The 16,337-nt window shown below is 36.4% G+C and overlaps 1 protein-coding gene across 1 annotated transcript in view; it reads right to left on the bottom strand.

Annotated features, from left to right (window-relative positions):
* Positions 1 to 16,337, bottom strand: part of Taz (tafazzin, phospholipid-lysophospholipid transacylase) — a 59,894-nt gene that overhangs the window by 25,222 nt on the left and 18,335 nt on the right. The window contains exon 3 of the mRNA XM_083122777.1: positions 12,952 to 13,080. Within this exon, the coding sequence (XP_082978903.1) occupies positions 12,952 to 13,080 (129 nt within the window). The remainder of the gene's footprint in view (positions 1 to 12,951; positions 13,081 to 16,337) is intronic.

Genomic DNA, 16,337 nt, shown 5'->3' with positions numbered 1-16,337 from the left:
TCTCCAGGTCTACAAATACTACAAACACCTCCTTTCCTTTCTCTAAATATCTTTCCCCAATGGTCCTCAGTAAACCAATTGCATCCCTTGTACCTCTTCCTTTCCTGAAACCAAACTGTTCTTCCTCTAACTCGCCACTGACCTTCGAGTATAGGCGTCTGTTCAAAATTCTTAGAAGAATTTTTGCCGAGTGAGATATCAAGCTGATTGTCCTGTACTCAGAACATTTTCTGGCATTGCTTTTCTTCTGCAGAGGTACCAAAACAGTCTCCGTGCAGTATTTCTCTTTTTCCATCTCCCAGGCATTTGATAAGTTCAACAGGAATTTCATCAGTGCCCGTTGCTTTCCCATTCCTCATTTCTTTGAGTGCTTGCTCAAATTCTTCATTCAGGATATAGTATCCTTTCTCATCGTCAGGCACGTCGTCTTCATTTTCTACATTCAGACTGTCTGGGCGATTCTCTTTCTGGTAGAGCTCTTCAACGTACTTTCCCCACACATTCGATATTCCTTTTTTGTCTGTGATTTCACATCCTTCCTCGTCTTCTATCATCCACATTGTTTTCCATTTCTTCTTTTGGAAGCCCAAGCAGTTTACTTCACGATACATCAAGTCATACCTTCCTCTTTTTTCCAGTTCTTCAATTTCTTCACATTTTTGTTTCATCCATTGTTCTTTTGCCCTGTCAGTTTCTCTTCTTAGCTGGTTATTCAGTATCTTGTAATTATGTCTTCCCTCTTCTGTATTTACATTCTTCCATTTTCTCCGTTCCTCCATTTTTTCCAGCATACTTTCAGTAATCCATGGTTTCTTTGCACTTTTCCTTTCCCTGTAGCCTATTGTTTCATCCACTGCCTTCTGTAAGCAGCTTTTTATTCCATCCCACATCTCATCCTTATTGTTACAACTAGCTTTAAACTTATTATAGTTTCCTTGGAAATGTTCTGCAAATTTTTGTCTTTCGTTATGACATAATTTCTTTAGGTTCTTTTAAATATGGTTTTTCAAGTATATCTGCAAATTCTTGAATGATTGCTGTTAATAGTTTCACAGATTTTGTGATGTTTACTAGGAAAAAATATACACAAGTGAAAAAATGGGGCAAAACTTATTTATTGAGTTTACCTTTATTTAATATGTAGTATTAATCCAACTCCATTTCCAGACTTTCACATTCTTCTTCAACATCAACACCATCATGAACAAGATTTTTATAAAAATGATGATAGACGGGTGGTATATATTTCAATAGTTACATCAAGTCATTGTATTTAGCTTTCTTAATTTTTCTCTGTTCATTGTACTTCTGCTGAAACTTAAACAATGGAACATCTAAAGTTTTACCTCGTTTCCTAAAATTAACTGTTTGATGCACGTCATTGTCAGAATAAGATAAACTAAATTTTACAATATCAGGATTATCATTTTCCACAATAATGGACGTAACCTTATGTAAAAGCAGAGGAGCACCATCAACATATTTCTTTCTGATGACAAAGTTGAACTAATGCTATTTTGAATACCACAAAATCTTCCCTGTTCATTTTATTAATATTGAAAGGATTTTTTACTCTTGCTGCTTCAATGACATCTCACCATTCGCTGGGGCAATACACACACTGCATTTTCCTCTTCTTCTTCTCAATAGCTTCATTCTTCACCGTAACATGATACTTATAGGTAAACTTGCATCTACTTTCGTCTGATTATTCTGCCCTTTTTGTATGTCTATCGAGGTTCATTTTTCTCGATTAAATTAAACAAATGGGTGTTCTGCTTATTGTAATCACCAAGGATATAAAACTTTAAAAACAATGTGTCCTTCACATCGCCAGACAAACGTTGAAACATGCAAGTCAAATCAGGAAAGTTACAGCACTTCTCCAATTGTTGACGTCTTTTCTCTGGAACCACAGTTAAAGTTTTTGTTACATATGACTTGAAACTTTTTCTGCATAAATTCTGTTTGTTTATTACCCATTCAGTTGTTTTTCACTGGTTTTTACATTTCTTGTGGAGATTCTGGCATAAGAACACACTCAAATAACGGACGTTGTCATATTGTCTACAACGCCACCGAACTCGTAGTGGACATAAACAAAAGCACACACAGTTGGGATATGTCATTTTTCCACTAATATTTTCATTTTCCTTATGGACGAATTTTAAGGTGAAATATGAGAGTTTTGGCATATCCCAATTCTTTTGATACTTCTGCATATGAAAGGTAGGTGGCAGCAGCATCATATTTATATCTCAAAATTCGGTTGGTATCTGCCTTTATTATTCTGAGCGCCTCAATTGATTTCTTCCTCCAAAGTTGTAAAAATAAATTCACATTTTGCATAATTAGTCTCCTTGAAAGAATTTTTGCAGACACCATAAAAGTAATGGCCAGTATTGGTAATTTAATTCCAACCAATACATTTTGATACTGATATTTGCATGAATACCAAAACATCAGTATTAGCTCAAGGCTACCTTTTTCTAAAGCTCTACCCACTTGGTGTTCACCCAGCATGATGTGGGTCAACACCAAAAACTCAGTTAATAGCAACAATGGGACCAGGTGCATGCCCAACAAAAAGTTACTTGGCTAGGCTTGTACTCAATGGGCTGTTACGTCACTAATTTAGTTTAGATGGATTTCTGCACACCAACAGTGACATTAAACTGTCACAAATATTCGAGAAGAAATAATGCATTTCATATTTATATTTCCCTGTTTCATATTGAGTTTCATGTTAATTTTTAAATCTCAATCACATGACATTGCCTGTTACTCTAAACCTTGTATTGGCAACACTGCTGTCACGTATGTGAGTCAGGGGGTTGCCGTAGCTGGTAACGGAAGGTGAGACAAGCAAGTGTGGTGAGTGGGAATGACTGCGTTATTCAGTCAAATATTGCAGTGCCATGAAGTAGAGGCATGATGTGCTAACAAAATGTGCATGAAATTGTAACAAAGTGGGGTCATAGTGCACCATGCTACTACTGTACCTCACAGGCAGATGGTCGATGCAGTCTATGATCTACAGGGTTGCTACGATTTTTTGAATTCCAGGTTTTCCAATCCAAAATTTTTTTTTTTCCAGACACGTTTATCAACATGATTTTTGTATTTGAACCTTGTGTTTCTCACTTAAATATATAAGCCGTAATCATTATGAATATTCACTTTCACAACTTATTCTTAGCAAATTTTATTCTACACACACAAGAACACGTGAAAATTCGAAGGGCAAAATGTAAAATTACAATCGGCATCAAATGCATTGGGTGCTACAATCACGTACATCTAGCATTCAGACTAAGGTAACAGAGGTACATCATTTCACCATAACATAAAAACAACAGAAAAAGTTCATAAACCATACACAATTTTTCGTTTTCTGGCAAATTTATTGTCGTAGAAACTGCTGCCTTTTTGCTTACATTTATAAGTATACTGCATCTGGAGAAATTTTTGTTCCATTTAGGAATTCTACAAGAAATGACAACAAAACCAAGATCTATAAAATAATAGACAATAACCGCTTCTTCACCAACCTTTCTGATAATTATGATCATAGTGTCAATATACTTTAGTTATCAATCAGATATCTGGACTGCAAGTTGTACTTTGATATTCTTTCTAATATCTAGTATTATAAAAGTGAAAATTTAGTACAGAAATTCGAAGGAACCATAATTTTACACAACACTGAGAATCACAAGAACGAAAGAAATAAGTTTCTAAACTGAAACTTTTTTGGGGGTGGAATCACAACAACTAAATCCGGAAGTAGAAGTGAACTGCCTGTTCACTTTGCAACTTTTTTCTCTTGCAGACTCCAAAATGCACATAAATCCCACACGATTTGCAAAATTTCCTGACATTTCCCTGATAAGCCAAATTCCCTAACATTTCCAGGTTTTTCAGATGCATAGCAACCCTGAATCTACTACTTCGATTTATTTAGAACACCACCTTCATGCTGACAAGGACCCCAAACATCCCGCATGACATTGCCAGATGTCACAATGTTAACACTATGATGGGACTCTTGCATAATTGGTGATGGGAGGTACTAGAACACCCACTGAAATCATCCCATATAAATCCATGTGATTTTGATCTTTTCGCAAAAATGAAAGAACCACTTCGCGGGAAGCATTACAACTCAAGAGAAGCCATCATCTATGCTACAGAGTGGTTACTGAGGGACATCAACCAAGATGGACGCATTGACAGCATGCGATGCTTCCTGGTGTCTGCCATGGGCAATGCTCAAAAAATCTTCTTCAGAGCTAGGTGCCAGTTCTGAAAATCAGGCGCCAGGAAACCACCTACTAGCAATTGTGCATACTATAAGAAGCTGAGCCGCCCCTGTGCCAGAGTGGTTAGCACATCATGCTACAATGCCAGGGGTCCCACCTTCGAATCCTGGCCTGGGCATGGATATTTGTGAGTGTTCATTCATCAATTTCATCATATCATCATTCATCACCATCTTTGCAAATTAGCCAAAAGTAGCACAAAAAGCGAAGTAAAATGAAGCAAATCAATGAAAAATCTATCAATCTAAAGGGTGTTTCATAAAGTGCGCAGTTTTTGAAAATGCAATAACTCAGCCAAAATTACATTAAAGTTGATATTTTTATTTTTATTATTTTACACATTCACTACGATTTAATAATTGAAAAGTGTTCAGCATATGCCCGTATGCGATATAAAAGTGAAAAATGATGTCTGGCATATGTCCATATGGAATATTTCTTAGTTTTGCATGATCGCTTTGTTTGATCTCTTGCGTCAACTGAACCTTGTAAAGGTGCATATAAAGGTCTTCTTTCAGTATTCGTTGCACTGAGGATAAGGATATACCCAACTGTTGTGAACGACTGGGCTAACATTCACACTGTCTTGCACTACTGCAATGTTTTCATCTGTGTGACGACTACGTTTTCGCCCAGGCGAATATGGTTGAAACTGACCCGGATATCTCAAATTTTTTCACCAACCTCCTAACTGTTGTTGCTGTGGGGGCATTGTTACGTCCGAAGATCACGCGAAGATTACGAACTGTCTATGCATAAGACTCCCCTCCCCGTTTATGTAATGTGTTTTCAAGAAAACGACGCATTGCTCAATAGTGAACCGCTCCATGGCAACTAAACTGAACAAATGCCAAGAAATTGCTCAAGTAATAATCGGAGTGATCAGAGATTACGAAAATGATAAGAAAAGTGTTGTCAACCTTCAAACAGAAAAATGACAATCGATTTAAAAACTGCGCACTTTATGAAACACCCTTTATAAGAAGCTGAGCATCACCCTATTCAAAACATCGCTAAATCATGTGAGAAAGGGGGAAATGGGGGGTTTGGGAACAAAGAGTATGAAATTGTTACTTATTCTATGGAATGTTCACAACGTTGATAAAAAAATAATTTGTGAACTTACGCTGTACTGCAATTTGAACTTATAATCTTCAAAATTTTGTTAATGCAACTTTAAAAAACTGCAATATTACAGCAAAAGATCACAGTCACCAGGCTGAAATTTTTAGTTGCCATGGCGACCTGGATTTTTGGAGCCCTGGCCATGGGACATAACATTACATCCTGAAAAGTGTACTACTCTCACTAGATCTTACTCCCTCTCTGGTCATAACATCAAAGCAATATCCTCTGACAAAGACCTAGGCATTGTTTTCAACCAAAAGCTCGCATTTGAGGGACATATTACAGGCATCACAAATAAAGCCATGCATCTCTTAGGTTTACTGAAATTAGTGATATCTCAGCCCTCAATTTATACTTCAAGTCAATCATTTCCCTAATAATACAGTTGCTGCAATGAAAATCTTTACATAAGTAAAAAAAAAGCAACAAAAACGAGAAAAGTCTGATTCTTCTTTGTTTTATAGCATTCAAAATTTCACAATTTTTTACTATCAATATTTTGTCATATTTCCATGTCCATCTACCACTACTTGTAATATTCTGGGCATTGAATCTGCCAAATTTTCAAAATAAGTTTTGTCCATTGTCACCCACAACTTCTTCAGCAGCTCTTGTAACTTTGCGATGGTAGATGGTTGTCTTGCTTGAACCTCTTTCTTTAATTGATTCCATGCATTACCAGGCCATTCAAGAACTGGTATGTTATTGTAATTCAACTACTTTGTAAACGATTTCTTCCTGTGAGATGGTGCACCATCATACATAAAGTACAGACATTCATGAGCTGGCGCACCATCATGCATAAAGTACAGACATTCATGAATTGGCCAGAATGTCAACATGTGTTCTTCCAATAATTTTATGTAATGGTCCCGTCAGGGTTACGTTCTTGGGGAGAAAATATAGTCCCCCTCTACCATAAGTAGTGCTCTCAATCACACTAGCCGGATGTTTAACAGATTTAACAGTGAACCACGGATCATACCACAACACATTTTTCGGTCTTCTTACAATTTTTGATACTGATCTAACAGGTGTAAACGTGCTTTCATCAGAAAACATTACATTTTGCCAGTCTTCTGTTGTCCAATGTCGATATTTTCTGCAGAAATTTAGCCTTTCCTTGGCAGCATGAAGAGCTGGTAAGTAAAGGTCTTTCTGTAGTTGATGTTGTATGGTGCGGATGGATACATCACTTAGCATATCTGCATGCTTCTTCTTCAACTGTGCAGCCGTAATCGATGGATTTGATATAACTTCACGTTTCAAAATCTTGTAGGTTTTTGGCAACGTTATTCTGGTATCCCAAGAGCCTAATTTCCATTTAGGTGTTACCACGCCAAGTGGTAGACATGCAGCTACTTTTTTAAGATCGTAAATAGCCTGTCTTCAAACTTTCAAATCAGCTGCACCACAAATCACAGACATACCTTGTTGAAGCAAAGTCAAGGCACGAGTCTTCTCTTCCATTGTCAACTTCTTCCTCCCCATTGTCTTCTTAGGCAGAAACAACGAAATGACGAAACTGCACACTTCTGTAACACAGAGAAATTGTTTGCACCTAATACCACAACCGGGACTCCATTTTCTCTGGTTCCCTTGTAAAGACTGTTAGCCAAAGCATAACCACAACACTGTTGGCTGTTGTTCACTGAACAATCACACTTTGTTTATTTCGGAGTATAACAATGGCACAGTTGGCACACGCGATAACCATGTAAAGGTTTCCATTGTGGTGACTGTAGAATACTGCTCTCAAGTCTGGTCCATGGCATGTCCCACTTAGCTGTCCAGAATTGATTCAGTATTTCATTTCTTCATAGCTATGGTTCGTTACAGGGTTCCCTCATAATGCAATTTTTCAACTCCTAATCTCTTATCTTCTCTAAACTTACAGACTCCATATCAGAAGTTCAATACCCAGTGGAGGCTCATAGTGGACTTAAAACACAAAATCAATCAAATTGAATCGATATCAACACTGTTTGCAGAACTTCCATTATTTATACAAAATTGTCAAAGGCAAAATCCGCTGCAACACAATCCTTGAGGAATTCCACTTTTGAGTACCTATGCACGCAACACGTAACACAAACCTATTTTACACAAAAAAACCTAGACTAGAAATTCAAAAAAGATTTATCTCCTACAGACTTCTCATCATGAGTACAAGTGTAGAAATGCCATTCAGTTTTCCATCAGAAGAAATGCTGGTAAATAATATCAAATAGTACCATCCTTTACTTACTTTTCTTTCTCTTTTCATTGTTGACAATTTCATTGTAAAATGGCCATCTGTGCAGTATCTGGAAATTCCTCAATAAATAAATACTGAAAATAAGTGTTGCAGAAGGTGGTTGACATTGAACAAATGTCCAGCATATGCAGCAAAACGGATGTTTCAGAAGATGCCATTAACAAAACTCGAGAGTTCTTTGATCGTAACACTCTTAACAAGAGCGCTCAAACTTTACACCTGCAAGAAATAAACAAAACCGAAACAATGAAAGCGATAAACGAAATATCATCCAATGCCTCTGGTAATGATGGAATATCCATAAAAATAATTAACTATTATTACGGCATATCTTACGTCCCCTGACGCACATCGTAAATTTCTCATTCCGGACAGGACAATACCCAACCAGCTGGAAAACAGCACGTGTTGTTCCGATACCAAATGAAAAAGTAATAACGTCCCTGACTTACCTTTGACCAATAAGTCTCTTACCTATATTTTCCAAAATCACTGAAAAAATTGTTTACAAGCAAACTTGTAAGCACGTTAATGACCTAGATCTGCTTCCGAAATGTCAATCCAGTTTCTGTTCTTCACAAAGCACGGCAATGGTGTTACTTAAAGTAACTGACGATTTATTATGATCAATAGAGAAGAGAATGGCAGTAGCGCTGGTATTACTGGATCTCACTAAAGCCTTTAACAGTATTCATCATGACCTGCTCTCAAGCAAATTAAAATACTACAATTTTTCGCCCCCTGCTCTCCGATAATTTAGATCGTATCTGAACAACAGACAGAGAGTATTCATAAACACTGTCACGCACCCTCTCTCTCGCACCCTGCCATGTCCCACAGGGATCCATTCTAGCCCGTCTCCTCTATACCATTTTTACAGCCGACATACCTACCGTAATCAATCACACTAAAGTTCATTTTTCTGCAGATGACACTCAACTACAAATTCTCATCAAAATCAACAAATGCAGCCTTAGCTTTGCTCAATGATGATTTATCCGGCATAAATACTTGGTGTAAAAGTAACTGTCTAAAAATAAACCCACAAAAATAAACTCTCACTGTTATTGGTTCCCAAAATAGTCTCTCTCTGATAAATCCTAACGAGATAGGCATCCAACTAGACACATCTAAAATTCCTTATTCAACAGATGTGAAAACTCTAGGCGTCATTTTCGATGAACACCTTAACTGGGATATTCATGTACACGAACAAATTAAAAAAGCGTACGCTGTGCTAAGATCACTGTACAGCTTCAAAGAATGCCTGAAAACCGAGATTAAAATGAGACTAATACAATCACTGATCTTTCCTATACTGGACTATTGTGACGTAATTTACGGACTAAATCTATCCGTTCGAAACAAAACTAAAATTCAGAAAGTTCAAAATTCATGTTTCCGTTTCGTGTACCATATAAGAAAATATGATATCCTCCCAACCCTAAATGCAAACAAAATGTTCAACATGGCCAGACAACGAAAATTACATGTGTTGTTTAATTCATAATCTTTTACAAACAAAAACACCTAAAAACCTCTTCCAGAAATTGAAATTCAGAAGGGAAATACATGATTACAAAACAAGGAGAAAATCGAAACTTGAACTTCCAAAGCACACACTAGTGCTTTTTAAATCATCATTTACATATTCAGCTGCAAGAGCGTGGAACGAACTTCCTCCTTCCATGACGTCTCTCACTAATGGCAACAACTTCAAAGACAAACAAAAAAAATCTATTGTTAAATGTACAATATCTGAGTTCCAGCACTCACGAAAAATTCCTATCATTTTGAAAAAAAATCCTAAAAACAAGTACTTTCATTTTGCTTCTTTATTTTCCCCCATACATGTTGCCAACCTTTGCCCTTTCACGTGTTTTTACATAATATTAATTTGTATTAGATTTAACTATATCACACCAAGCACAATTGTGTCAATTAATTTGTGTATCCTTTGTGCATTTGTTTTCAATCTTTTTCCTTTTTTTGAATGTGTAGATGAATCTTTGTTCTCATTTTTGTATTTGTTCCTTTGTGTTTTATGTTCCTTTCTTTCTTTTTTTTGGTTTGTTTGTTATTTGTACAAACATTTAGTATGTAGAATGTATTTCATATGTATCTACAGTATGTAACATTCTTATTCGTACACACGGATTTTCAAAGAAAATGCTTTAATATCTGAAAGGAAATACACTCTTTTGAAATTGTTTCTTCACAATTCAATAACTAATATCATTAGGAACATAAAATCTTACCCAAATTCTGTATAACCAATGACAATAATAAATTAAATGAAACCGAAAGAGAAACATGCCATTTTTTGTACAACTTTTCTATTCGTACACTTATTAATATAAAAGAAAAAAGTATATTCAGAGCAAATTGACTGACAGTTCTAATACTTTGATGCATATCCTTTGGCTTTAATTACTGCTTGACACCTGTTCTTCATAGAATTAACCAGTTTCCGACATGTTTCAAAGCTTATTTTATTCCACTCGGCTTGCACAACAGTTTTCAACTCTTGTTTGGACTTGAGGCTTGCTTTATGGACTCGCCTCTTCAAAATTGCCCATAAATGCTCAATGGGATTTAAGTCTGGACTTTGAGCTGGTGTTTGTAGTAATTTGGGCACATTCCATATTAGCCAATTCATGTTAACTCGCACCTTATGCTTACTGTCATTGTCTTGTTGGAATCTGTAGATAGGCGGCATGTCCATTTTTTGAGCACTCCGCTTTACATTGTTCTTCAATATGTCCAAATAGACATATGCATCCATGATACCATCAATAAACTGGATGGTACCAACACCTTTGGACGACATACAGCCCCAAATCATTAATGACTCACCACCATGTTTAACTGTTGGAACTGTGTTCATGTGATCATTGTCTTTATTTGATTTTCTCCAGACCCTATTTAACCCATCTGACCCGTATATATTAATCTTGGACTCGTCTGACCATATGACACTATCCCAAAATTCCTGATCCTTGTGAATGTGCTCTTTCGCGAATGAAAGTATATTCCTGCGATTCACCTTATTTACATGTAGTCTCTTTTGTGGTATTAGTTCGACAAGATAGATTAAACAAATCTAGAGGTGGTGTATGCCTATACATATCCAAATCGCTTAAATGGAAATTTTTAGATGGGTTTGTTAATAATGATATTGAAGTAGTCTCTCTTGTAATCGAATTAACCATCGATAGGAAAAAGATTGGAATTTTGGTAGCATATAAACCCCCTAATGTCAGCTATACTCACATCAGCCACGTAGCTGATATCCTCCAACACCTATACTTAAATTACAATTACTTCATTGTGTTAGGCGACTGGAATATCAACATGTTCGACTGGAATATTAACATGTTAAGAAATAACGAAAGCAGTACTAGACTCCTTCAGAGTATAATCAAGGAAGTTCACGGGAAACAATTAATTACCAAACCAACCAGAGTGACAGTGATGTCAAAGTCATTAATTGTTTGTTCACAAGACTTAATTGTAAAGTAAATTGGGCAGAGCGAGTTACCTGAAATTACAGATCACCATATAACATACTCCATATTTGACCTGTACGCACCAAAACAGTTTGAAAAATTTATCAAAATTAGAAATTTCAAAGCCATCGACTTGGACAAGTTTTGAAAAGATGCAAAAAATGTGGAATGGTGTAAAATCGAAAGAAACGACGACGTAGATGCAGCTGTGGAGGCCTTGAATGATAACATTATCAGGTTAATAGATAAGCATGCCCCCCAGCGAAGAATGTGTGTAACCAAACCTCCTGTCCCCTGGATTTCAAATCGGGTAAGGGAATTCTGGAAGTTGTGCGACTACTTTCATCTGAGGTATGTAAATACAGGAGACCCAGACACTCTCCTATCATACAAATACTTTAGAAATAGAGCCAAAAAAGCAGTCAGAAACGCAACATTTAAACACTATAAAGAAACGGTAAATATGAATATAAAAAATGCTAAGAACTTATGGTCTAACCTCAGAAGCCAGGGACTTTGCCAAATAAATATAGTAATGCGCTCTCCTCAGAAATATTTAAGCCTGATGCAGTAAACGAGTTTTTTGTTCACCCAAATGCAACCTCAGATAGCAAAGCAGTGGTGATTGATGAAATTAAAACCCTTATCTCCAGCAACCCAATAATGACCCGTTCATTTTTACCCCAGTAAGTAATGAACAAGTACGTAAAATAATAAACAAAATGTAATCGAATGCGTGCAGTTATGATGGCATAAACCTAACTGTTTTGCAACATTGTATCCCCTTTTGGATAGAAGCTCTTACACACCTTATTAATCTATCCCTTTCCAAAGGTTGGTTCCCTCAAGAATGGAAACTATATGTAACACCTATACCCAAAAATCAATTCCATAAGAATGCCATGCATGCGATTTTTGTCGCACGTTGTAGTGAATATTTTGTCGAAGTTCCACAGTAGTCAGATGACAATATCAAACAAAAATCGTATCCATCAATGGAGCCTAAATGTTCATCCGACAAATGCTGTACAACGGCACTCAACAAATTACAGGGTTGCATCCTTTTTGTTTCCATGCTCCTTCAGAATGTCCAACAAAATGCCACGCTACAACTTCAACAACTATCAGACAGTGCCACAGTGGTAATGCCCCCTCCCCCCCCCCTTAATCTCCATCTGTACTTCCATACAGACAACAAAAATGATAATACAATGCATTTTCCACGTGATATTTAGGGGCTTATCAAATTTTTTTGCCCCTCCGAAAATTTATTTTCCCCCTCCCCCCAGCACTGGTTTTTGTTCTGGCACTGTGGTTGTGTTGCGCATAAAAGGGGCCTAATAGTTGAGGCTGAGATTTAGCAACAAGATTTTCTGTTCCCATGCAGTGCTACATAGTGACATCTTTCAAAGCAAACGCCTGGCAAATTAAGTCCTTCTCCCAAAAAAAAAAAAAAAAAATTCAAATCAAGGCAAACTTCCCTGAATTTTCATGACCTCTCAAATTCCCTGACTTTTCCCGGTTTTCCAAGTCTGTCGCCACTCCGTGTATAGGACCAAGTTTCACATCCATATAATACTACACGCAAAATTACTGTTTTGTATATTTTAACTTTTAGTTTCCTAGATATTATATGAGAAGATAGAAGTTTTTGAAGAGAAAAGTAACATGCATTTCCTGACTTAAGTCTGCTTTAACAAACTACTAAATATAAATATTTTACTTTTATACTTACTCCACAATCCAGGATCATCCAAGCAAGAATGATGATTTGAAACTGTGATGAGTGGGATATGTGGAGGCCTCCTCTCAAGGGCATTGAATAGAATATCTCTGTTGTATACAGTAGTGCTATTCAGCCATTCTGGAAAGAAAAGAAGGTTAGAAGTAGGATCAAATTTGAACACCGTGATCATTAGAATGGCATTTTTACTTCTACAATGCAGTGCTCCTATTTACGTGACTGAAAAGTTCAATTAGAAAAACTACGAATAGCTGTAACTGAAAGTTATAGAATTTATAAACCTGACATAACATATCAAGCTTATTGATAAATCTTATTTTGGATAAAACTCTATGATCTCAGCACTTCAATTATCTAGTTCAGAAGCTCACACTGCCAGAAGTGCATACCTCCTCCAGCATTCCTTTAAAAAATTTCAGATGCAGGAACAAATAGCAAAATATAGATGAGCATACATAACCATCCTTATGAAAATACTGGGCATCTAAACGTCATGATAACACATGTATTTCTTATGCAGTTATTTCCTGTATGAACTGATATATTGGCATTATTTATTGCTTGATACATTAAAGGTCCAGGAATCCATACATATTGGGTTCCACAATAGGACCGGAACCTTTCTTCTCACACAATTTAAATCGGACCATATTTAAATTGATTTGGAAAAAAAAGGTTCCTGGACCATATTTAAATTTGATCCGGGAAAAGGTTTCTGGACTGAATTTCAGCATTTCTCCAGCACCATGAGGACATAACTCGATACTTGAAAGAAAAACCAGCAGACTCTGGTCCAAAAAGTCTGGTAACAACAACAATGAAACTTGATTTTTTAAACAAAAAAATATTTCAGTAAAAAGGAATTTTTTGGCATTGGTGAAAGTATAATTACCCATTTATTCCATTTTTAGCATCAAAGGGTTAAAGGGTGTATCAAATGCTGAAGCAATCCATACACACATGTAACAATAGAGGAGAGAAGAGGAAAGAAACATAGACAGAGACATGCTTATCTTTAGGGTCTGTTTGAAATATCATAGACGGTCATACTGAAAGTAATGAGCAACATTTATTCATGAACCCAGTTTTGGCTTTATTAAAGAAAAACATGCTACACCATAATCTACAGACGTTTCCTTACTGTCCAACAAAGTCTACATTTCATTGCAAGCATTTTCCCCACCTTTCTGGAAGCTTAAAAATACCCTTACGCAGGGCTCGAAAAATTCCGGTCGCCAGGTAGCCATGGAGACTAAAAATTTCAGCCTTGCGACTGTGATCTTCTGCTGTAATATGTATGAAATTTAGAAGATTCTAAGTTCAAATTGCAGTACAGCGTAAGTTAGCAATTTTTTTTTTATCAAGGTTGTGAACATTTTATAGAATCAGTAACAATTTCTTACTCCTTGTCCCCAATTTCCTGCTTTCTCAAATTATTTAGAGATGTTTTAAATACCGTGATGCTCAGATTCCTATATATAATGTTTCAAAAGTCTCACTCTCACAACCCAAATTTTGAAAATTTATAACATGAAAACCTAAGAGATATTTACATGGGGTTTTCTGCATTATAAAGCCTCATCCATTGACATATTTCCAATGCTAAAAAATTATCAGTTTACGCCACATAGAAAATTAGATAAATTAATAACTGGCAGAAGGCAGCGTTAACATTTTTAAATAAATGAACTTCTGAGTGAGAAAGATATGTATGAAATTATCAAAGGGTCATAATTAGATGTCTGATGCCATGTTGATCTGTCATTTATAACCATGTGCAACATTTGATGGATTTTTGACTGACGAATTTATGTGAAAAAGTTACATTTTTGGGACATATCTCCGTAGATGGCAACACTAGCAGGTCGAAATATTGTCAACAGATGCACGCAACATGTGCCTAAGTATTGGCCATACATTTACATGAAAAATAATAAATCAAGATTTTGTGCCGAAATTGAACTCTTGAGAGAATCCTAGACTGCCTCTGGTTATCCTGAATTCTCGTTGTTCACTTTCGCAGCTACTGTGCCTGTTCATTTTAATTGATTCAGCATGGCGTATACATTGGAGCAGCGCGTGTGCTTTGCTGAAGAGTATTTTATGATACTACTAATTCTTACACTCATGTGCAAGAAGTTTTCACAGAAAAATACCCTGCTTCTGCTGTACCTCACAAAGCAACTGTTTTACGACAAGTCAAACATCAACAAATGATCCCAAAGATTTTTAAGAGTTGGTATTTATTGTTGAAAATCAATTCTCAGATGTTTTCAGCAAATTAACAATGTTTTTCAAATAATGTAATTTCTTTATTTGGATAAATGCTAACATAAATTTATTAACCCAGTGAAAGCCTACATGATCAGTTTAGTGCAGAAAACCAGGTGTAAATATATCTTACGGTTTAAATTTTTTACATTTTCAAAGTTGGGTTACGCGACTTTTGAAACACACTGTAGTATGCACAATTGCTAGAAGGTGGTTTCTTGGCGCCTGATTTCCAGAGCTGGTGCCTAGCTTTGAAGAAATTATTTAGAGCACTGCCCTTATGGTAGAACTCCGTTACAGCTGCTCACAGACACCAACGCACAGCCTTCTGTACGTCCTCCGTCGTCTGGTAGCATTGGTCTCGTAAATGTCCTTTACAAAACCGAACAGATGATTGTTGGAGGGGGCAATGTCGGAACTGTAGGGAGGGTGATGCAGAAGTTCCCGCCCCATTTTCTTCCCTGGTGAACTGAGCAGAGTGCAGCCGTGCATTATAGTGTTGAAGGATGATTTTCTTTCCACGACATTTATCCCGCAATGCATGATGGAGCTTGTGAAGTGTTTGAATATAACGGTGGGCATCTATGGTTACCCCAGGTTCAAGAAATTCAACTAGAATGAACTCCCTCTGCTTTCCATGTTGCATTCCGTGGAGGCAGTTTGTGGGTGATCTTTGATGCTTGTGTTTCCTTCTTTAAAATGTTTTACTAATCTCTATACACATGCTGAAATCTATTCTGAGTTTTAGCAGCAGGAATTCCCTCTTTAACAAAAAATTCAATCACAGCAAGTCGTCGAAACAAAACATCACTGTCAGCCATTTTTAAACAATTGACTGCTGTCATGTGATCAAAGATAATGTAACACTACCTTGAAGAGTTCAGTAAAGTCTATATTTTGCAATGATTTACTTTGTTTGCATGTTTTGATGGATTCTGATTTTTAAAAAAATCTCATTACTTTCAGTATGCCCCTCGTACATATTTTCCATTGCAGTTAGATTTTGTTAAGTGTGTTTGTTCTGCCCTGCACATTTTATTTTACTGATGAAGTCTTCCATTACAGTTAACATTCCTGTGATGTTGCTGAAAGCATATTGGAAAAGT

The sequence above is a fragment of the Lepisma saccharinum genome, chromosome 5 (genome assembly GCF_977018435.1).
Source record: "Lepisma saccharinum chromosome 5, izLepSacc3.1, whole genome shotgun sequence".
In the NCBI taxonomy this organism is placed as follows: domain Eukaryota; kingdom Metazoa; phylum Arthropoda; class Insecta; order Zygentoma; family Lepismatidae; genus Lepisma; species Lepisma saccharinum.
The sequence above is the reverse complement of the archived record's forward strand: the minus strand, read 5'-3'. Positions and strand labels throughout refer to the sequence as shown.